This window comes from Spea bombifrons, chromosome 2, assembly GCF_027358695.1.
Source record: "Spea bombifrons isolate aSpeBom1 chromosome 2, aSpeBom1.2.pri, whole genome shotgun sequence".
Classification (NCBI taxonomy): Eukaryota; Metazoa; Chordata; class Amphibia; order Anura; family Pelobatidae; genus Spea; species Spea bombifrons.
The window spans coordinates 128,965,160-128,990,767 of NC_071088.1; the positions used below are offsets into that span (position 1 = coordinate 128,965,160).

At 38.1% G+C, this 25,608-nt stretch overlaps 1 protein-coding gene across 1 annotated transcript in view; it reads left to right on the top strand.

Moving 5' to 3' along the window:
• The first annotated feature begins 5,493 nt into the window (after positions 1 to 5,493).
• Positions 5,494 to 25,608, top strand: part of GUCY1A2 (guanylate cyclase 1 soluble subunit alpha 2) — an 81,688-nt gene continuing 61,573 nt past the window's right edge. The window contains exons 1-2 of the mRNA XM_053456471.1: positions 5,494 to 6,165; positions 24,923 to 24,984. Coding sequence (XP_053312446.1) covers positions 5,923 to 6,165; positions 24,923 to 24,984 — 305 coding nt within the window. The 5' untranslated portion in view covers positions 5,494 to 5,922. The remainder of the gene's footprint in view (positions 6,166 to 24,922; positions 24,985 to 25,608) is intronic.

Below are 25,608 nucleotides of genomic sequence, written 5' to 3' on the forward strand. Positions count from 1 at the left end.
AAACACTATAAAGTGATTGAAGAAACATACTGGAGCAAAAGCTTGTATACAAAACACTATCTGGCTATATAGTGCTTGGCCCACCACCATGTCAAAGTACCCCAATTTTGGCAAGTCCTATCTAATTTTACATTGCTATTTTGCTTAACTAGGGAGTGAATCAGTGGGACAGCACTATATTTTTCCCAATGAGATTTCAGCTCCTCCTAGCCAACAAACCTTTACTAAGATACTTTCTTAATATATAGCCGTTCCCCGTTTGACTTACACTATATGAACAAAAGTATTGGGACACCTGACCATTACACCAACAGAGACTTATGGCATTGCATTCTAATACAAAGTTGATCCCCCCCCTTGCGGCTTAAACAGCTTCAACTCTTCTGCGAAGGATTTCCACAAGATTTTGGGTTGTTTCTGTGGGATTTTTGCCCATTCATCCAGTAGGGCATTTGTGAGGTCAGGCACTAATGTTGGACGAGACGCCTGGCTCGCAATCTCTATTCCAGTTCATCCCAAAGGTGTTTGATGCGGTTGAGGTCAGGACTCTGTGTGGCCGGTCAAGTTCTTCCACACTAAACTCATCCAGCCATGTCTTTATGGAGCTTGCTTTGTGCTCTGGGGCACAGTCATGCTGGAATAGAAAAGGGTTTTCCCCAAACTGGTGCCACAATATCCAAAATGGTGTCCAAAATGTCATGGTATGCTGAAGGGGACATTCCAAAACATTTTGGACAATGCTACATACAAACGTAAACAAATTGTATATAATGGCACAGAAACAATTTAACAAAATACCTAGATTTCTGTTTTGTCTTCCTTTTATATTTTAGAAAAGTAACTTCATGACAAATCTTCTCTTGACCGCTGGGTCCTCTAACCAGTGGTTTAGTTTACTTTTGTGCTTGAATTACCCAAAATTCCACAAAAAATCCAGTATTTCAAGAAAATCAATAGACCTGTCCTTTTGGAAAACTATGGCTTATGTCTTTCCGATTGTCATAAATGTTTCATTGACTGTGCTAACTTAGTGGCCCATATAGAGCTTTTTACATATATTAAAGGCATTTCCAATACGAAATATTCCAGTACGAGAATGCATTTCCAACCTTCAGTGATTTAAAGTTTCGAACTGCCTTATTTCCCTTTCTAATGTTGTTTTGAACATTTCCCTGTTGCAAGAAACTGTTCAAGATTTTTGTTTAATTCAAATGGATTCAAGAAATACAATTTATGGATGGACGCCTCGGTGCACAATGACTACGGCTTGAAAATGTAGTCGTTGGTCTAATCCTGTGTCATGGTGGTACAAGAACAGGCCAACATGTTTTATCTTTTCCAAACACCTATTGGTACGGAAAATTACAAATGGATTATTTATTTCCCAATAGTAAATACAAAATAATATGACGGAACAGATTAAGTATTTCTGTGATGCTCAGAAAACGGACAGAGAAGGCAGTGAAGCAACCAGTAAAATAGTTAATGCCGATAAGTTGATGTGGACCTTTGGCCATGAAGCTTTCATTTTACTTGACCCTTCTCTTCTTAAATGTATATATCCAACTCCAGGGCTGCCATCAGAAATCTTGGGGCCCAGTACAGACAAAAAGCCTGTGCCCTCAGGCACCTCCCATCAGCCCATCCATGCCCAGAAGAGATCCACTCAGGGGAGCCCAGCAGGGACCAGTAAAACCAGTATTGGATGTGCCCTCCCTGATGATGGTCCCATAAAAAGGGGTTATCATAATTCATAGTATTTCTTATACCCTTATTCAACATATGTATCTTTTTTAAATAATTATGTTCTAATAAAACTTTATTGACATTGTTCACTTACAATTCATCTTAACTCACAAATCTAATCTGTGGTTTCTATATCATTACAAACCTTTTTATTTATAATTCTAAGAAGAACCATTTTCATCTCCAAGTCCTTTTGTGTCCTTGTCCAAGGACTTTATCTCCCTTTGCCCTGGGCACTGAATTATATTTGAAGCGATTGAGGCTTAAGCTCAGAAGCATTGTCCATAAAAAAAGGTGAAGACCCATAAATGGTTAAGGAAGAAGCGAGAGTCTCAGTGTAAGCTTATATTTCTGGCCTGCGATAGGTTAGACAGCAGACGCTTATCTGTAACGAGGATTGCCTTTATCCGACCACTCCACACGTATCACCTGCAGAAATAATACTTATTATCCAACAAGGCTGGACCTGTGAGAATTACAATGTGTCAAAGAGCAAAGGTCTGCTAGTTTATGGAGATTAGTGCTAGAGAATCCATGTTTGAAAATGAATTCCATATTAAGTGCTAACTTAGTCGCCCATTTGCTTCTCATAAAATAATACTCCAGCTTTTCTCTTTATTGAGTCTTGGTTATTGTTGTATTGATTCAAGTATATTTGACTGCATTCAAATCGGTGCATGAATTTCCTTATTATAGGACATAGAAAAAGAGACTTCTGTCAGACTGTGGAAAAGTATTTGTCCCATTCCTGATTTTTTTTTATTTTTGAATATTTGTCACACCTAAAAGACAAAAATAACCCAAGCAAACACAAAATGACGTTTTAAAATGATGATTTCAGGTATAGAAGGAAAAAAAGATATCTAACCCTACCTGGCCTGGTGTAAAAAAGTGATTGCGCCCATCAACCAATTTAATTGATAACTGGGTTCAGTTTCACTTGACACCCCCAGGCATGATTACTGCCGCACCTGTTGAATCTAAACATCAATGAAATAGAATCAGCTTGCTAAACAAATTAGGCTAAAAGCAGCACATGATGCCGCGTTCTAAAAAAAATGTAAGAACGGATTAGAAACAAGGTCATTGACATCTATCGGCCTGGAAAGGGTTACAAAGCCATTTCTAAGGCTTCGTCATCCACAGTGAGAGCCTTTACTTAGAAATGGAGATAACTTGGAACAGTGGTGAACCTTCCCTGGAGTGGAGTTCCTCCAAGAGCGCATCGACTACTCATCCAGGAGGCCACAAAGAACCCAGACTAACATGTAAAGAACTGCAGGCCTCACTTGCCTCCGTTAAGGTCAGTGTTCCTGTTTCCACAGAAATTGTGCAAAAATGGCATCCATGAGAGATTTACAAGGCCAAAACTACTGCTGATCAAAAAGAACACAAATGCTAGTCTCACATTTTCCAAAAAAAACCCCCACCTTGGTGACCCCCAAGACTTTTGGGTTAACATAGTGTGTCCAATGACAAGGTAAAAACAGGTGAAGGTTTTTATGCTCATGTAGCATGTGGCCAGGCATATTGAACGCTAAAATATATCACATCATTTTAACGGCTCCGTCTTCTCTGAGAGGAATATAGCAATATAAATTTTTATACTCATAGCTTTTTATACCTCAGTACAGAAACACAAACCTCAGTTTTTCTGAAATTGGAAGAAAGGAAAACCTATGATTTCCGGCTTTGACTCCCTGAAAAAAAAATATGGACGGTATATGCTAAATATTACAATATTTTTATTAAGTACTATAAGGATCTGATTTGTAAACCTCCACCTGCATCAAAAATAATCTGGTTGGATTGACCTATTTATATTTTCCCAAGCTCAGCTATGGTTGCCGGTTGTCATTGTGGCAGAATACAGTCTGTGTGTTAGAAACGTCCTTAGAGAACCCTGTGTTGTGTGAAATATTGCTGATGGGTGTGCAGGATTTTGACTAAACAGGTCTGGAATTCCCTTGCAGATGTTAGTTTTGGCCACTAGGGTGCACCAATCCCCTCGCCGACACTAGCGTAGAACACTACATGGTCCAACAGCTTGAATGGCTAGTGCTGTCACATGCCAACTAATAACCAGCGTACAGTGTGTCTAATGACAAACCAGCCAAGTGTCACTCATTTACACAATGTGTCACTCATCGGATGCCACTGACAGCGCTGGATCTGGGCGTTCTGCCTAACGCAAGATTATACACAAAACAACATTGATTTATTTGCTGCTGTAACAAGTTTTCACATCTTGTTTCTGGCTCGATACAATGTTACATTGTTTACCAGCATATAGCTTGGACGAAATAAATGAGAGGTGAGATGTGATAGCAAAATTTAAATACTTAATGTGATTTAGTGAGAACAGCAGGAGAAATATTAGGACAAGAGATTCTTAAACTAGAGGGTCAGGGGCTTAGATGTATTATAAGGATATTTCATTTTACTGAAAGGTTGGTAGTTAAGTTCAACCGCCTCTCAGCAGAGGTGGTAGAGGTTAATACAGTGAGGGAATTTAAACATACATGGGACAGACATATAGCTGTCCTGAATCTAAGAAAAGACCAAAGACTGATTACGGTCCGAATCCTTACATCCGGAAAATCAAGCCGACTGGATGGGCTGGACGGTTCTTTTGCCGCCAAATTGTAAGCTTTCCAATTCTCCAACAAGGTTTCCATTACATATGAGCTTATTTGACAAGGATTGTATTTTGTGTTGGACACGTGTCATTAAAGGCTTTTCCTATGTCTGAGTATGTTGGGAGTTGTAGTCCACTGCTGCAGGCGCACACAATGACGCCTCTTGTTGTCTATTATGTGAATGGGTGGTGTCTGTGTTCTATTGTGTATGGGGATGTCTGTGTTATGTTTTGTGTAATGTTTCTTTTTGTGTTTATCTGCACTGATGAGGTTTCATGTTCTAAATGTAACTGTATATCTTTGCAAGCATAACTGCGGCGAGACAATAGTTACATGTGTCCCTATTTTCTGAGTAGACCAGATCTGTAAATGAAGTCGAGGGACGCTCTATTATTTTCATAGCTACACATTCAGTATCACTGAAACATCATGCAAATAGTTTAATTGAAGGTAAAACAATCATCATGCTTTACGGAAGGATCATCAGACACTGTTGGGCACAAATAGTAACAGGGGCTGGCATCCCAGAGGACCATCACTTTACCAGAGGACCATCACAAGTGAGGCATCTCATCATCTTGTGTGTGTGCAGTGTGGGTCTCTGAGGATTTCAGTATTTTTACTGGTGTCCTGTGGAGTAATGACCTCCATCCATTCATACAAGTGATATATGCATGAACACTGTTAGCATCAAAGTGGTGTTTTATGATGTTCTTGGTGTTCTTCAACTCTTGCATGCTTGACATAAGAAATTTGCTCTGTTTTGGGATAAGAAGATCTTGATGACCTCCTGGAAAGAGGGAGCTGGATAAACATGTGTTTTTTCAGCTTTAATATACATCTAAGAAGAGGCAGCATGGCCCCAGTCTTGCTGCCTTATGAAACTGCATAAGTTGCACAACCCAAAGGCCATTAAGTCATGTGTGTGAATCATGCATTGGCTAGAGATGGCTGTGTACATGAGTTATAAAGAGCATTTTCCCATAAGCCACAGTGATGTTATTTTTAAGCTTTAAGCTTTCCCCCCCCCCCTCCATGTCTCCTTGGCAGATCATTGGATTTTTTTCCCTTTCCATGTCTTGGGAAAGTGTGTCATTCCTCCCCAACCAATTTAGTGACAGAGATAGGGATGAAAGCCTCCAAACAAAGCACGTGATGGTGAGAGCAGTAGAGAAATGCAGCAGCAGCAGCCTGAGAGAAGGCAGACAGAGGAAGAGAGGATGAGAGAGGGAAGTGGATCTGCTTTAAAAGCACAGAGGGAAAGAGAAGCAGCCTTGCGCTCACATAGAGTGGCTGCATTGTCATTGCTGCACAGAAAATAAAGGGAACAAAAGGAGGAAAGGAGAAGAACAAAGGAATGCACAGAGGGCTCTAAGAGGCTCATCAGAGGACAGCCACAGGAAGGTGCTTGTATATAAATGAGAAGGTGGACCCTGGCAGGACACTAAAGCTTAGCTCCTCATCCTGATCACAGTGAGGTGCGATGTCCCCAGCCTGACACATAATTACATCTAATGCTGTTTGCAAGATCCTCATTATGTCCAGGAGGAAAATCTCATCAGAGTCCTTCAGCTCCCTGGGATCTGACTACCTTGAAACCAGCCCGGAGGAGGAAGCAGAATGCCCATTAGCTAGGCTGTGCTGGAATGGGAGCAGGAGCCCCCCAGGGCCACCAGAGCATCACCCAGAACCGGTCATTGGTCCCAGGAGAGCAACTAGGAGGAGAAGGGTGAATTTGGACTCCTTGGGGGAGAGCATCAGGAAACTGACTTCTCCTACGGTAAATACTCGGGTGGGCTGCATGCAAACCCCATACCTTTACAGGTGTGTGTGTGGGGGGGGCAAAATCTAGGGCAGAATTTAAGTTGAACCTTCTGCTTATTGTATGTGGGATGAAACAGCAATTGGGTACAAGGTTGCCTGATCCTCCATTAATTAAGTGCCTTAGGACCCTTAGCCTTGCAGGAGCCTTGGTCTTCCACCATAAGTTTACTTAAAGGTCCTATAATTAAACCTTGGGGCATCCATTCCTATATGCACAGCAGGATGTATGGGAATTAGTGTCATGGTATATAAATTAATGATCATGCTTGTGGGTGCCTGGTTCTCTATTGAATTTTAACTGTATGCAGTGTTCTGCAGCGTAGGAGGCATGTCCACTGCCATACATGCAATGTGTAGGAGTAAGGATGTATATGAACATAAGGAGACATCCAGTATAGATAAGGAAACATTAGAGGGACAAACCATTCGCACAAGCTATGTATTTGAGACCCTGCGTAATAATGAAACTAAGTCAAAATATTAATCAATGCATTTAGTATTTTGCATGCCTGTTCATCTCTCAAGGGGTTAAATGGCGCTTGGGGTTTACTAAGTGGCTTGTGAGTATTGCATTCTTGAGCTCCATTCTAGCCACAGAATTCTTTGCCATTACCAGCCTTCCAGCAGAAGTGGTAGAGGCTAATACAGTGAGGGAATTTAAACATGCATGGGACAGGCATAAAGCTATCTTGAGTCTAAAGAAGAGACCCAAGGTCTAATTAAACTCGTTACATCAGGAAAAATGGGCAGACTAGATGGGCCGAGCGTTTTTTATCTGCCGTCACATTCTATGTACCTATAATAAAGGTTAAACGCAGTGAATGGACACATGTATGTTGTATGTTATAAGATGCGTGTGCAGGCGCAGTGTTTGCTGTATTGAAGATGTGTGTTAGCATCTCTCGCTGGAGTCAGGCTATCAGACACATCATTACATTGCAAAGCAACATTTAAACAGATTTATCTGAAATTTTTCTGAAACCGGTCACGTTCACATTGAATACAACCCAAAAATGCCAAGAGATTCTGTATTCTCTCCTAACACCATGTAATGAAACAAAATGACACCGTGACGGCAGAATAAAAGAGTCCCAGCGCTGAGCTGCTATTACTAACACAAAAGCCTAGCAAATGTGGGTCTACAGATTGCAATCAAGGGAGGCTGAACAGAGAAGGCCAGTCACCGGCATCCCCCTTGTCTTGACAGCACAAGGAAATGAATAGAGATGAACAGAAAGGATAAGTACCTTGGCTTCTTGTAAGCTGAATACTGGAGTGATTTACCTGAGCTGTGCTGTTACGGTACGGGCTCTCATGCTGTTTAAGAACCACAACCCCCATGACCCTGAGTCAGTCCATGGAGACCCTTAGAATAAATGATATGGTGTAGATCGACAAATCAGAACAAGGTCAGGGGTGATGGGAATTGTAGTTCAAAAGCAGCTTGCTTTAAATCATAACTTCTAGTGCAAAATGTTGCATGACTGTATTGAAGAAATAAAAAAAATATATCTTTTATTTTCTTCTATACAGAAGGAAACATTTATATATATATATATATATATATATATATATATATATATATATATATACGGTATATTTATATATAAGGTATATTAGATTTGTGAGTATATATATATATAGATATATATATATATTTTTTTTATATGTATATATATATATATATATATATATATATATATATATTTATATATATCTCGGATTGAAAGAACATCCAAACCACAAAGAATTATTATTAAGCCGATTCAACATTTATTGCTTGGAAACTCACTGAACATAGGATATATATATAAATATAGGTACATACACACATATATGTATTTGGTTTTACCAGTGTACCTGATCAGTGACCACAAATAATTAGGATTAAACTACTTCCCTTTATATAGGGTGTTTTTGCAAATACCATTTAGAACACTTTAATGACATACTATAGAATATATAAAACCTCTGAATTTAACCTTGAGGCGGGTTACTTGTTAAGACAACACAGAAGGTAAACATTATTTTCCAGTGCATATGATATTATGTAATGTAAAAAAAGCTGAATTTGTAACTTTAAAACGCAGAGGGAATCTATGAAATCTTTTGCACCCACTAGTGGGGATAAAATATACCGGTGGACGTAGCCTTAATTAACAATGCATTAACACAGAAAAGCTAATATAGAATGTGTTAATACCAAATGCAATAATGGTTGCCGCTCGTGATTCCCACAGCCCATTTCTAGCAAAAATGCTCATATATCTAATACCAATTAAAAATATTATTCTTGCTCACTTTGGTGCATATGATTAATATATATATATATTTTTTAATTTGCTACCACTTTTGCCGTCTGTCTTTTCCAGTCCTGGGGCAATGGATGAGCCGTCCTTGTTGGCCAGAAATGGCTTTGCTTGGACATCATTGTACGTGACATGGCTTGACCAAGTCTATGGTGCATGCGGGCTACTCAATGAAATGTCTATTACAAAGCCTGGGTCATCACCCAACAGGCAAAGTCACTCAGTCCAGCGAAACCATGTATTCATTGCCTCCAGACAGCTTAAGCCACAGCATCATTTTTCATGTATTTTCCCTGTAGAAGCCGAGCACTTAACTCTTTAAATCCCAGAGCGATGTGTAATGCAATGCATACTCTGACACTAAAAGAGGCATTCCGTATGTGTTGAATATTTGCTGTGTTCAGTGGTTAGAATGACATTATAATATTATTTTGATATGCCTTCCTGATCCCTCCATCAAGAAAAACAGTCCATTAATAATGTCACTTTGACAGTCATCACTTCTCGTTTCCCCCCGTAGGCTTCGTTTCCATGGAGTCCAAAGCTTTCTTAAGGTTAATGTGATTTTACATAATTCTGAAGATTTCTGGATTCGTACCTATGTTGTAATTAGTTCGTTTCTTCTCATAAATGTGCTCAATTCACTGGAAAATGAAGTCACTGATAAAAAAAAAATTGAGACTGTTCCCATAAGGTTAAATACTGGATTTCAATTTTTTTTAATACATGTTTTTACACACTTACGAGAATATTTTACGCAGACCCCTGGAGCAACTGGTGAGGTTCAACTCCAAATACCTGTTCCATTTTAGAGACTGCTTTGTATAATTAATGATGACCTAATTTAATCATTCCATCTATGACATAACAGATATGTGGAGGCAGCAACTGTACCAGCAACTGTGGTGATGGATGCTGGAACAACCTTCTAGTAGATGATAATGATAGGAGACTAAAAAGGTAGACCAAATGCGTTAAATGCAGCCTTGAGATCTGTAATCCTGCCTGAAAATGACTCTACAAAAGATATTATGGAACACAACATACTTTACCAATGAAGGTTAGGACTCAATGAAGACCCAATGTTCTTCACCTGGCTCTTGGGGACCCTGGTGTGACTTATATCTTACATCACTTTTAAATTCCCTTTTAAACACAACATTTTTTCAGATAATTGTTAGGAGGTTTAAGGGTGATCTTCCCCAAAAAATACAAGAATATAGGAATTTAGGGATGTTGAGTTATGTGCATCAGGTTGCATTGAGGAGCTCTCAAGATCTCAGATTTATGACTGCACTTGTTAGGAAGATACTGACCAGAGGGGATGAGCCATATGGTTCTTTTCTGCATTTCTGTACTTTAACTCGTGCGAAACTGCAGCCGCCTTGAATTCCTTTGAAGAAGAGATTTGGAAGAATATGCTAAAAGAAGACTTTTTTCGGAATGATATCACTTTTAGCTGTATATGATGTTCAGTGTTTGGAATTATATCACTTTTAGCTGTAGAATGATGATCAGTGTTTCGGAAACATTTAAACTTATTGATAATGATTTATTATTTTAAAGCTGGCGATGTGTTTTATTTAGAGCTTGGTTTTGTACAGTTGATGCTATGGATATGTATAGTGGGGTAAAGCATCACAAACTCATTCTGAAAGAATCCATACTGCAACATTGGATTTTTTTTTACGACAGATATTGTCTAGAATTAGATTTGCTTGTTTCCAATCGAAATTGTATTGATATATATGTTATGCGGGTATTGAGACTACTTTATAAATGATTTTTGGCCTCTCATATTAAAAATAGAAACATGGAATTTGACGGCAGAGAAGAACCATTAATCCCATGTAGTCTGCCGGAAGAATAGCTTTATCGATAAAAGGAATATTGGATTGCCCAAAGTAATATATTTAATAAAATATAACTAAATAATAAAGGAATAAACCTAAATACAAATTATATTTATCAGACCCAGAGTGATGGGTTCCTGTTACAGCATAATTCAAATAGGGAAAGAGAAAAATTATGAATTATATAGGAATTTTATGAATTATGTCATAAGAGGAACCCATCATCTTGGATATCTAATAAAGATAAAGAAAAATATTTATTTAAGTATATTGCTTTATTATTTCACTCCGATTCATTTTATGTAATGTATCACTTTGGGCGCTTCATTATAGGTGCAGAAAAGGGGATTTAGACTTTTGTTTTTGTTTTGTAGTGCCGTCACACTTGTTTACAGGATAGCTTTATGCCTATGTTTAAATTCTCTCGCTGTATTAGCCTCTAGCACCTCTAGCACCCTCTCAGTAAAGTAAAACGTCCTTACATTCATTTATTAATTAATTTAATTAATTTACTTAAAAAACATAGAATTTGACGGCAGATTCCATTTGTCCCATCGGGCCGTTTTTCCTGATGTAAACACCCAGACCTTTATCCTTGGTCTCGTCTTAGATTCAGGATGGCTTTATGCTTATTCCATGCCATGCAAAGTTCCTTACTGTATTAACATCTACTACTTCTGCAGGGAGGCTGTTCCATTTATCCCCTGCCCTCTCTCTAAAGTAAAACCTCCTTACATTACATCTAAGCCTCTGGCTCTCTAGTTTAAGACTATGACCCCTTGCTCTTACATCTCTCTTCCTTTGAAATATTCTCTTCTGTACTTTGGTAAATACCTTTAAGTATTTAAATATCTTTATCGCATCTCATCTTTTCTCGTCTTTCCTCCTAGTTATACATATGGAGATCCCTTAGTCTTTCCCGACGATTTTTATCCTTCAAACCATTTACTATTTGAGTAACCCTCCTCTGAACTCTCTCCCACGCATAAAGAGGTTTAATTCAGTCTTATTGCTTGGTATAGATCTGATTGCTTTGACTCAGACACTTGAGTCAATTTCCAATGACAACATAGCAGTAAAACCGATTAGTATTTGCTCATTAATACATATGAGCACACTTAGAGTTATAAATGCTATATATCACCATTAAAGTTAGCCTATATTTTACAGTACAGTAGGTTCTCACACGGGGTAGATTCCAGGAAAGATGATGGAAGCTGCAGTGATGTAGGCCGAGTCTTACTATTATTTAACGGGGAATATTCTAGACCTATGGATTGATATTCACTTTTTTTTAGGAAATATATATCCATATAGTGTCAGAATTGGATGTATTACTATGCACGTCCAGTGCAGGGAGGCTGTTTTTTGGGGCCCAAATCCACAATCATAAGAAGACAATATTATGTGAGTTCAGGTCTGCCATGATGCAACTTGAGATCAGACCTGAGTGTAAATGGTTGTAAGTTGATGTAAAATAAATACTGTAAAGTAACACTAAATTTTGGGTGTTTTTAGGCGGTTGTTTAAATGCCATATGAAGAGCATAAATGTAACATATTTTGGAACTAGAATGAAACTAAACTATTGAAACATGTGTTTACACAGAAACATGAATAATACAATATTTAATATCTAATTGTGTTGTGTTCATCAACATTAGCATTTTTCTACTGAAATATTGTAATCGTTTCATGCTATTCTAATAACTTATATGTCCTAAAAGGTTCAATGTCAATACAATAAGTGCAAAGACATGCCAGGGTTGTCAAAAGTTTTGACCAAAACCCTGCCAAAAACTCCCACTGTTTTTATGGTATACAAGCCACGCCCCCTGCTCTACGATGCCTCTTCTATTGGATGAGGCAATAGGGGTGTGGTGATATACGTATTTTAAACAGTCCATATCTGAAGCCTATGGTTTAACAGCCATAATGTCTAAGATTTCTCTTGGGAACTTTGAGGGTTTCAATGGGATTACATCTCAGCGTCTGATTGAGGAGCTGACCGCTTTCATATTCGTCTCTGATTTCAAGGAACAAATCAGACATCATATGCTGGCCCCTTTAAATGTTTGTAATGCCCCATTTTGCAAGTCTTGAATCCCCCCATATAAATTTGCCCCTTCCCTCACTGTATGAATTACGAGAATTTAGAATATCTTTACCTCCCGACGAATCGTGATTTTCCTAAAGACCATTATTACACCATGAGTAAATCACTAAAATAGAATCTGTGTGATGGACCATTATAGGGTTAATACTCATAGCTAAGACTCAAAAGGTTTCAGCTGCCTCTTCAGTTACTATTTGGTTCAGATTTAATTGCGCAAACAAAAATAATCATCATATAGTCTGTTAACCCCATTCTACTGCCAGTTTCGTTTATGTTCATCTACTTTCCTGGGTTTAACCCTTTAGAGGCAAACAATATTTTGCTCATTTGGAGATATTGCCATAGAAACCAGTGGACTGTTTACTGCTGTTTGTATCAAATTGATCACTTTGCCTTGAAATGTTCTCCTATTTTGCCACGATACCTATGACCCTTAAAGAGTTAAAGTAAAAATAACTTTAGGACAAGCACATTGTATTTGTTTTCCTTTTTTTTTTTAATGTTATTTCTAACAGAGACAGTTGAAATCATATTAGTAATGCACATTAGCTGCCGGGGAAAAAATTTTAATGTCACCAAAATAATATTAGAAGATTATTAGCTCAAGATATAAATAGTCACGAAGCAGCAACTGTGCAGCGAGCATTAAATAAACTGATGTCCTGGAATACTGTTGCTAAGCAATGTTTTAGCTCTTGCATAATGAAGACTAACTTCTAAACTGAGTATTACTGTGACATCAACAGTAAACGCATCTACATACCTGAATCCTACCCCCTTTGTATTATCTATTAATTCATTAAATAACGAATTTGCATTCTGTGTCCTGTATGAAATGGCTCTGAAATAGATGTATTAAACCAAAAATGTTACATGTGCTATATATATATATATATATATATATATATATATATATATATATATATATATATATATATATATATATAATTAAAGGGAGACTCCAACAATCTAATACATATGATAGCTGCATGACCCCTTTACATTTTTGTTGCCCCTTTTTCATGTGTTTGGCCTCACACTTTTCCATGCACATGTCTATTCATCAATTTAAATGGCAGCACTTTCCTGCTGCTGATTGGCTGCTTAAAGCAGCCAATCAGTGCTAAGATTCATTGGACCATGGTGGTCAGCTTCAGGGCTGCATATTCTACTTTAGGTAAGTGTTTTTATTATTATTTTTTATTTTCAGAAGAATGCATATTAAAGTAGTCATATTTGAGGGGTAGGGACAGTACGATGTTCCTATATATCTATTGCTGAAAAACATATATATAGCTTGGGCCATTATTATGCTCATCCTTGTTCCACATAGTTATTTAAATTTAGTTTTTTAGTTCCTTCATCGCATCTGCCTCCGCGGAAGGCTTATGTAGCTAAGGCATTTTATGTATTGCTCACTTCCTATACTCCCCAATTGAATTGGAATGCATCTACCAGTCCAAGTAAAAAGTCGGAACACACTTCCAGGACTATACCTACATTGCTTAGAAGACTAAGCGGAAGCCTCTAGCACCAGAACCAGCTCCTGACTTCACCATAGTTGGAATGTTTCAGGATCTGCCGCGTACCATCAGTGGCTGGTGGCTTCTCCACTATCAATGCTGTTTGGCTTTGGCAGGAATTATTTTGAAAGGAGGAAAAAAACAGCTCTACCTCGTAACTCCCATAGGCATTATTTTCATTATTTTGACCATCTGTCCTTGAGGTTATTTTTCAATTAAAGCTTAAGGAAAGATAATTATGATTAGAATATCCCCAACATTTTAGGTGTCCACGGCTAGACACCTTTGTTGGGGATGTTGTAAGAGACAGGGCAGGTGTGTAGTTGGGGAAGGCCATCCAGTTACTATACCTGTCCAGCCACCAGACAATGAACATGAGGATATGATGTTATATTGCGGCACTCGTCTTCTAAATGTTGCAAACTGACCAAGTAGGAGCAAAAAAAGCCAGGCCTGGACTGATAAAATTGTGAGATATTGTCCAAAAATGGAGGCTGCCCCATGCAAAACGAGACACTCAGAAGGGGTAATAAATGTGTAAGTATATTATGGTATGGAGTATCAGTATTGATATTAAATGTCAGTCTGTTATGTGCATTCTGTTTTCTAAAACTAAGATTCTACTGCTAACGGTAGTCCCCAGACACCTGTGTTAAAGTTACAATTATATGTTGAGGTGGAAATATTCACTTATGTAACTGGGGTCAACAAATAAAGTCATAGTCAAAAATGTCTTAGCGGTGCCATGTTATTATAAGGTCAATAAAAATGGGCTTGAGACAACAGTAATAATAATATATCTATAATAATAATATAGCTGAAAACTGAATAACAAACAACTGAATTGTCCAACCTGTAACCTTAAAATGTGTGTTTCTAGAATGGGTGGTACACTTCATCATTTTCTCAAAAGTACATCTGAAAATGGATGACCTGAAACAAAGGGGGGCTGAATAATATTTTTTTTCATATAGCTACTACTGTTTTAAGTGTTGTTATGGTGAGTGAAGAGTGACAATGGCCTTCCAGTACACGGCAAGCAAAATAAAATATACTTAGAATAACACCCAAACTAAAAAAACGTGTATATAATTATACCAGCTATACAATATTCATTTTTAATGGGTTAATCCTTAGATTAGAGGATTAGAAAATTGAGTTTTAGTACTTGTGGTAGGACTTGCACTGGTGTAAGGACCTCACAGCATTTACATCGCTGGGGTGGCCCTGTCCAGAACCGTCCAACCCCTCACCACCCTGAGCAGGCTGCACTCCCTCATTCCCAACACGTTGAGTCTGACCCCCCAGGTATGACGTTGTTTCTCGCGTTCGGACCTAGGAAGTATGTGAGGACCACAAGGGAGCAGAAAAGCTCCCGCCGGCCAGTGGACTACTCCCTCCTAAGCCAACAAAGGTAGGAGAGGGGTCTATGCGATTGGCAGAATATTTTATAAAAAAGCAAAAACATGATTCCGAAGTATCTGAACATTACTTACAAAGGAAAACATACATAGAACAGCAGATAAGAACCATTCAGCCCATCTAGTCAGCCTATTTTTTCTGGCTGTAAAAACTTCAATCTTGTCTTAAGTTTACGATAGTCTTATGTCTATCACATGTACTACTGCTTAGACACCACACCGATCAGCCGCAACATTATGACCACCTGCCCAATATTGTGTTTAATGACATGTTTGCCACCAAAACAGACTCCACTGGACCTCTGAAGGTGTGCTGTGGTAACTGGAACCAAGACGTTAGCAGCAGATCCTTTAGATCGTTTAAATTGGATTTGACCACACGGGTCAGCCTTCGCCCCCCACATGCATCAATGAACCTTGGCCCCCATGACCCAGTTGCCGGTTCACTGCTTTTCTTTCCTTGGACCCCTTTTGATAGGTACTGACCACTGCAGGCAGGGAACACTCCACAAGAGCTGCAGTTTTCGAGATGCTCTGACCCAGTCGTCTCGCCATCACAATTTGGCCCTTGTCAAAGTCGCTCAGATCCTTACATTTGCCCATTTTTCCTGCTTCTAACACATTTACTTTGAGGACGAAATGTTCACTTGCTACATAATATATCCTACCCACTGGCCACAGGTGCCATGATAACGAAATTATCAGTGTTATTCACTTGACCTGTCAGTGGTCACAATGTTATGGCTGATCGGCCCTACAGTACAAGATTTGAGGCATGTGAAAACAGACAAAATCGAATGTCTTCAGATGTCTTCAGCTCATCATGGGTGTTTTGAAGAAATTGTGGTGTAGCTAGACAACTAAATGTTACCTTGGTCATTCTGAGATGATTGACTTACCCTTCTGCCAGGAAAAAAGAATGCATATCAATGTACTTTGTAATTACTAAGTTCTTTAAACAAGCAAAAAAAAGAAGTTACTTTTAAGGAGATTTGTTTTGCGCTATTGATTGGCTGCTTGATGGAGTCAATCAATGGCAGGGAAGTGCTCCTATGTTTTGTGCACATGCACAGGGAGGGGGTGCCCACAGAGTCAGCGTGGGAGCTGGCACTAAGTATATCACATAACATGTGTTTTGCTGAACACATCTACTGGATGACAAATGCAATTTGGGGGATTCTATAGAATCCTTCAATGCATTTGCAAGTGACACACCATGAACATTTCATGGAATCTATCCTATGAATTAAAGAGCAGATGAAATCTGGAGTGCACCTTGAAATTATTTAATATATGTGCTTTGATATTTTGTAGATACTTAACCCCTTCAGTAGCAGGTGTTTTTCCTACCTGAAGTACCGAGGCTATTTTGTCATTTTTGCCTTATGTCGGTTCAGCCATTATTTACGTTTCCTGTGAATAATGTAACCATTTAATATGAGTAACTTAGTAGAAACTAGAAAACCATTGAAAAATAAACTTTTTTTCATATATTTTCTTCTCTGAATCCTTACAAAATGAGTTAAATTGACAGAAAATACCCTTAAACTGTAACAATTAAGGCGTCTTGATTTTGGAAATACGTTAGTTATATAGAATTTCCATACTTCCCCAGCTGTTGATTTTTTACATTTGGTTTGCTGGGTTTGCAAATCTAATTTTGAAAAAAAGAAGCCAAAAATAAATTTGGGTACTTTTTACGAAGCCATTTGGCCACTTGATTTTTTGCACAGGTTATGTGTTATGGTACAGAAATGCAGCCAAACGTGTTCAGCTGCATCTCAAGATTGGGCACAATATTTGTTAATTTTGCTAAATGATGAAATTATTATTACTTCTGATGAAAGTATGTACTTATCACTGATCATATATATAGATTTGATATATATGTTGTTAATTATGTTGTCATGTGCACTATTATTTCTCAGTAACGTACTAACAGTTTAGCACCAGATTTCATGCTATAACTTCACTGCGTATTCCAGTTTAATAGAATGACGGGCCAGCATGTAATCGAGTTTGCAGGGTGGTAGCTAAGCAACAGAGGGCCACACGTTTAACCCCTTCATGAACAAGATAATTTGCACCTATGAACCCAAAAGATGTAGGTGGTCGTTCAATCACAATTGTTCCATTTTTAATTGAGCACTCGCACATGAAGGGCACACATTCCAGGTTAAAAAAGAAAAAAAGGATAACTAGATTCTTTCTACATTTTTCTAGCAAAGACTAAATTCACTAAAAAAACTATCCCCCAAATTGTTGACACTAAACGTTCAACTCTACAGAAAAAGATCATTTCCTAATATTAAACCTGTAAACCATAAATTGAAAATATAAAAAATATATATAACAAGAAATTGTTTTGTTTTTACCCCAATACCTAACACTAAATCCTTTAATTATTTCCCCACTAAATTTATTCTAACTGCCTCCCATAGACATAAGTTAGCTTTATTTTTCTTGTACCACCTTGTTATCACCGTCATCACGAGGCATACTGACTGCCTACGTACATATCTTTTACACATGCGCAGACTTTGTGAACATATGTTCATGCTACTGGTTTTCTTCCTTTGTGGCCAGGATTATCAAACTCACAGAAAAAATGTCTATTCGAATAAAAAAAACTCCATAAAACCTGTATTTTCATTTTTAAACATTAATACTGAATTAATTTGCAATTTATATTCAGAATTCTGTACTGTAATAGAGTTCTGCCATATTTTTGCTGCTGGTAAATGCAGTTTTATGTTTATTTATGCAATTGTAAAACTAATTTGAGATCTAATTAATTGTGCAATCTATTAGAAAATTGGGAATGATATATTACCTACCTGATTAGTTTTTGACTGCTATCCTGCTGATTTAGGATGGCAATGGAAAATTAAATACAGGAAAAAAATGCTCTGAATTTTGTACTTAATAAAATATGCCTTAATGATTAAGTTTTATGGTTTTATCATATCTTATTTCACATCTCAAAACTTCTGAATGTTTTCCAACAGCAGAGCCTCCTTCCTAAATGGACTTCCTTCTTAATGTAGGAGGCCCTAACGATTGTGCCATTAACCAGCTTGATGGTCAAGGCAGCAGAAGTCATCTCTATGTTACAGCGAGTCCTGGACATAGATTAACGAGCAAAGTAAATGAGTCCAGGAGATCGCTTTTTAAAGGGCGTTCCAAGGCACTAAAGAAGAGAACCTTAATTGTATCCCCCTCCTCACACCAGTACCCTACTCACTGTTAACCATACGTTACCCATTTACGAGGAGGTTCTGCACACATGCGGTGGGTTAGAGAATGCTAGTTGGCTTTGCGCCTAGGAGTCCTGGGCGGTAAATCTGGTTAAAAAAGGGTATGGCTAGGGGTGGTCAAAGTGACCCTTAAGTCATATCCTATTTCTTCCAATGGGGCTTCTAAAAAGTGGTATTCTCCTTGACCTGTTGCCGGTAGGTTCTTTTAAGTATCGATCTTGTAAGGTACACATTAATCCTAATACATGATGCCTATTGATATTACTAGAGATTCATCAAGGACATGACTATTCTGAGATTGTATTTGTACCTTTGGGAGTAACCGAACATTTTGTATGGATACAGCTTTTGATCATTCTTAGGTAATGCAGTTATATACTATTCTAGAAATGAATGTCACTCAAGGATCCTGCTGCCAAGCCGATCATCTCTGACAGGGATTTCTTATTACTTTACCCTCAGTTTGACTACTTGTGTTTTCATGTAAAACCAGTTGTTCTGTTCATTGTTTAAATGATACCTCTTTACCCTTTTGTAGACTCATCCCTCCCTGTCAAGAGCTTGTACATTCTAATACTACATTCACAAGTGTTCAATGCAGTTCTATTGAACACATTCAACTCTATTCCTCCCATAGAATTCATGGTTTGCCTTTTCTTCTTTGCTTGATATCTCCTTTTTGTTCCAGTGAGTCTTCTGTAGTTGGATATACATTCTGGAGAGAGTTTAATGGAGGACTACGAATATGGTAAATGCCCCGACAGGATCAAAAATCAGCTTAGACTAAGGGATCTCAATAGGCATGGCTTGGAAGAGAGAGGGGATCCAGTAGAATCATTTTAATACTTTAAAAATAAATGTAACAAAGTAAAAGGGAAACATGTATTTCAAAGGAGAAGACAAGCTAAAATAATAGGCCATACTCTAAAACTGGAGGGTCAGAGGCTTAGAAGTGATGTTAGGAAGTTTGACTTTACTAAGAGGGTGATAGATAAATGGAACAACCAGTGAGGAAACTTAAGCATGAGTGGCATAGGCATAAAGCTATCTGAGACTCTAAGACAAGACCGAGGACTGATTAAGGGCTGAGTAATTATTACATCAGGAAAAATGAGCAGACTAGGTGGGCCATCTTATCTGCCATGAAGTTCTTAGTTGCCATGTTAACATATTTTGTTATGTTAACTTTATTCTGTATTCATTTAGCCTATCATATGCTGTTTACGTAGTAAACCAAGTGAAGATGTTTACATTAATAAGGAGCTATCCCACCTATCATCGTTCAATTTACCTGCAAATACCCAAAGAAATTTTTAATAAAGACCAGTTTTGCCAATTCGTAATTTTCTCAACCAAGATTTGTTCAAGCATATAGTCATGTGATACAAGTAACGAACATTGATAAGTTAAAAAGGTTCTGAAGACCTAGAAGCCTCTTGGAGATCAGAACATGGCACCTATTGCATCTGATGTGTCACAACATGCTAAATATTCAAGTATTTATGGAGTAAGCGGCAGCCACGTGTTTTCACAAAAATTAGCAAAATACTTGTATGTACTTGTGATGAATATTCTGGATCCATGTATTGTGGGTCTGACACCGGCTAAGGCTAATCCTTCCCTTAATATAAGTAGTGTCTGGCTACAAAAGGCAAACACAGTTCTTGGGAACATTGAAAGTATTGCTTGTAAACCACACTGGGGACATTAAGGGAATGCCGATGCAAAATGTAATGTAAATATTCCTGCTCTTCTGCTTCAAGTAACAAAAGCCTACTTATCACACATTTCTAGGTACAGTACTAGCAATATGAATAGAAATACGTCACTTACAGCAGAGTTCCTCTTTTTTTTTACATATGACCACAGAAGGGCTTCCAGAATTTGGTTTATTTCCCATGTACATATTGCCACAGGCAGCTTTTATAAAAAGAGTCAGTCAAGCATACACAACAGACAAGAGCCATTCAGCCTTAATGTTATCTTACCTAGGAACCGATTCGCCGGGCTGCAGGGTCCGGACACGCCCCGCTCCCCGCCCATTTCCTCTTTAAATGGGGGGGACGCCCCCGATGTCAGCAGGAACGCCCATCAATGGGACTGCCTGCCGACGTCAGCAGGACCGCCAGCTGATGTCAGTTGGCAGTCCAGGCCGCGTCCCGCAAGGGAAGGCTTCAGGTAGCCGAATCTCAGAAGTTCCCAGGTATGCTTATGTCTCCTTCATGCATATTAAAATTTCCTCAAAAAGAAGCCAATCTTACAATACAGAACCATTTACGCACTACTATAATGAAATAGTGTATGTGTCAGGGCCTGAACAATTTGAACACATTAAACAGGTTGGGACATTTATGCTCTGCATTCATTTTTTGGGTAATGTTTCGTTGAGTTTGCCCCCAGGGCTCATAGATGCCCCTGCTCCAAAACAGAAGGTGGGGGTACTGGTGTCATTTTCAAAATTAAACAATGTCCCACTCAATTTCTGAAGTTTACACCATGGCTTTGAACCTGTAATTGAAAACACTTCCACTTTGCTCGTTCGGTAAAGACTGGCACCTATTATCCGTTCACACTGTTTATACGCAGCGAGCTCCAATATTAAATTAATTATCTTTTAAATTGGTAAAATGACAATTACAACTGACTAGCTGCTAGCAAATAGAGTCGTGTTGCTGACAGGGAAAATGGGCCCCCACAAGTCTATTGTCCTGTATTTAGTGATTGTTTTCACTATATAATATTCTAATCTAGTGAATGTTTTTAGTGTTTTCATTAAAAATAAATTAAACTGAACTCACCTTAAAAAAAATCATGACTCACTCATTAATGTCCGATTTAAATAATTTATCGATGTCATGCAAAGCAATTTGGTATTCTTAGAACATTTATCTGAGACACATTTTTCTCGAAAGCCCAATGTGGTTGTAATTCTGAAGCGTATTAAGTATGCGGATGGCTTTTGGGATTGGAAATTAATTATGAGAATGCTTTTTGATCTCCGGTTTCGGTCTATGGACAGAAGCAGATAAAGTGTGGCTTGAGATATTTCGAATATTCAGTAGAAGCTGTCGGGTTGAAAATGCAAACCAATGGGCTTGATCCAGTGACCGATGCCAACAGTGGCTGAAAGTGCATGATTTGCTATGACTTACAAGTCCAAGCCTGCTAGCCAAGGCTCAGGGGTTCTGCTTGCTTCATAGCTGCCCGGTGCCTTTGTTCTTGCTAACTTTTCTCCCGGAATATTGTCCGTCTGCTTTTTCTCTCCATTCCCGAACCCTGATCACTGGATTGCTGTTTTGACTATAACTTTTTGCCTGTCCCTTTCATACCTTGGCTTTGGATTCCATTGTTTTTGAATCTTCTGCTCCTGTGTTCCAAACTAACAATGGATGAACCACAGGGGCAATCTGGAACATTCTGGGCATGAGGACAGATAAAGCCAAGTTGCACCATCAGCTCTTTATGCCACCCTCCCCAGTAACTAACATATGCACTAGCACACATATTTATAAACCATTACACAAACTTGCACACTCGCCCTAACACACACACAGGCACACTCCATCTAACAAACACATACACATTCATACTAACACAAACATTCATGGTAACACACACACATATAACACATATGCAATTATACATAGATACTCATGCTATATATACACTAGCTGCATTGTTGAGGATGATTGGAGCATTGAAAGGCATGAAAGGGAGTAACCAGTTGGTAAAGAGCTGCTATAATACAAGACAGTGGATTCATATTTTGGTTGTTTCTTGTGTGAGGAATGGTCGAATTTGGGAGATGTTTTTCAGGTGAAGGTGGCATGATTTTGTGAGGGATTGGATGTGAGGGATAAAGGAAAGGGCAGGGAACTTTGTCGGTTGGATAGTGAAGTTGTCAACAGTAATAGATGTCTGGAATTGTGGACAGTGAGGATGGCGGGATGACCATGAGGTCAGTCTTTAAGATGTTAAGCTTAAAGTAGTGGGACACCATCCATGATGCAATTCCAGAAAGACAAACTGTGGGGCGCGTTAGAAGAGAAGGTGAAAGGTCAAGAGAGGAAACTTAAATTAGGGTGTTATCCGCATATGGGTGGTATCATAAGCCAAAGGAAGATACCAGTTGTCCGAGGGAAGAGGTATAGATGGAGAAGAGTAACGTCCAAAGCCTTCAGGAACACCAACAGCAGTAGGAAGGAGCAAGTTCCACCGATGTAGACGCTGAAAGTACGGACAGAGAGCCAGAGAGCTGTGTGAACCCCAACCCTTGTTTTTCAGCTAAACCCTTGTTTTTCCGCTACTATAAGGAGTCCTCTTCAGCAAAAAGTTCTTGAGACTACGATTCTTGATAGGCTTTTTAATACACTATGTTGCAAAACGTTTCCCTTTTTCTTAAAGTAGCTAGCTGCTGAACTTTCAGTTACATTATATTTTATTAACAGGAAGAACATCCATCTGCTGTTTACCCTCTGAGCCATCTTTATTATTTTTTACCAGCATGGCTAGTCAACGAGCCATAAAAAAGTTATCAAATATTATTTACATTATGTACCATCAATAAAACAAAAGAAATAAATAACACTTTCAATGGTACTTATTATGTTTGTTCCATTTGCAATTAGCTAGAAACTCCATGTACAGAATGTGTAGGTCCACAGCTGCTGACTCTAAAGGTCAGGGAAGATTCTGTGTGAATTGTACTACCAGAAGTGATGAATGAGAAGACATATACAAACCTCAACTGCACATAAAAACAAAGAGAATTGGCAATTTAGAAGAAGATGAGGGCAACTGGTTCTGCCCTATAGAACGGTAGATTATGTGATGACACTATCAATGTACTGTTTGGCTTCAAATACTAGGCATATATATATATATATATATATATATATATAAATATATATATATATATATATAAGTTTTTTTAAACACGATAATATCATAATAATTAACAAAGTGGTACATTTTGGAGAAAGCTAATTAACTACATTTACAGATTGGATTTCCAGTTAACAGATTTAATAGTACTAGTTAGCATAGAAGAAGAACTATAAAATCACTTTCGTTTTTAATTAAATACACCAGCCTTGAGGTAGGTGCCAGGGCCATTGTCTCAAATTTTGATGTTTTCTAATGTATAATTCATCTTAAAACAAATTAGTACCAGTTTTGTATTTATTATTACTTAGAAGGACTTATAACAAGCAACTATTTTGAGCTCCTAAAAAAAGGGACATCGAGGGAGACCCCCCCCCCCCCGAGGAATTAGGGCACTAAAGAGGGTTGTCTCTCATGAACAAGAAAGCTTTGGAAGTATATTAGTAACAATATAACACGGAGATAAAGCATACACATTCGAGACATGTATCAGTATAGAACATTTAATTGAGAGGGGGAGATGAGTACATTCTTCTAAAAGGATTGTGGCCAATTTTTCAATATTGTTATATCTTCACTCTTGCGTGAATGTATGTTGTATTAATAGAATGCTTATTTTTAGTAACATTTTTCATTAAATAGCAAATGTTTGTGTCTATATATATATATAAAAAAAAACCATGCACAAATAATAAAAGGGCCAGCTCCACCATGAAAACAAGCAACGAGGCTGAGCTGCTGGGATAGACCACCTGGTGGGCCCCTGACCGTTAGCAAGAGAGCTGCATGTATACAGAATGGCACCCAGGCAAAAGTACTTTGCTGACCCCCAGCCCAATTTGCTTCTTTTTCAGATAGCATTACGTCTTTACATTAAAAATAATCTAATCACTTAGGAGGGACATCAGGAAAGGAAAGTATGGCATTGTGATTTCGGCCCCAATAGATCTGCCCATCACTTCAGACCAGAGGGGGAATACAACACTGCCCTGCATCCCCATCATTCAAGTGCTTGGGATGTCTGGTGCCACGCTTCACAAGAGAAGTTCCACTCACTGGTGGTGGTGCTGGTGGCCTTGGAGGCTACACTACTGCCAACTCAGAGCATGAAGGAAACCGGGGAAGTTCTGGTAGCATAGTCCAGGGCACCAAAAATGTACGGCTATGCTAATTGTTCAAAACGAGTTATTTTAAAGTGGAATGGTTGGTTCTATGGTGCAGCTTTAAGTTTTATAATAAAAGACATCTCCTGTTTTTATTTTGTTGTCATGATAGAGTTATTTGTTATTTGGAAACACCTATGCAAAAAAATCTTTAGTATTAGACAATTTCTTTTTTTTCTATTTCACAGCCTCAGACAATAAAGCAGACCTTACAGAGAACACTGCAGCGCTATGAGCCTCAAGTTATTGGGTAAGCCCACACTTAATATCATTCTAAAAGGGAATTGTATTTTGTTATATTGTGCAATGTTCGGGTTTAAAGCTTTCACTAGCAAAAAATGGCTGGACCTATAATTTATAGACCTACATTTTCTTAATTCATACGATGAAAGAATAAAATAACAAGGCAAAAATATATTCAATGATTGAAAGATTTAATAATATACTTTCAATAATTCTGAAGTTTTTTGGTGAGACATTACAGCAATGGAAGATATTTTATATTCTGTCTAAACCTTTTTAAAGGTATAAATTATATCTATTGTTATGCTTTTCAGATTCTTTTAAGGCATCAGGATGTTCAAAGCAGATGCTTTTTTAAGGTGTTAATAAACCATGAATGTCATGGAAGATTCAGGCGAATAAAAGAAAAAATAGCTTTGTGTATTCAATCAGACTCGTTTGTTGCATTGTGGGACATCTTGGCCATCTTGGTTGCTAATAGCCCTGAATTTTACTATTAAAGTCCTTACAACTTGGCTTATATCCTGGCTGTCAATTGTCCTGGTAAATGCCCTGTTTATTGCCATTTCAGGTACTGTGTATGCTGGAAAAAAAGCAGACAATGCGACATTTGGTTTATGATATTATATGA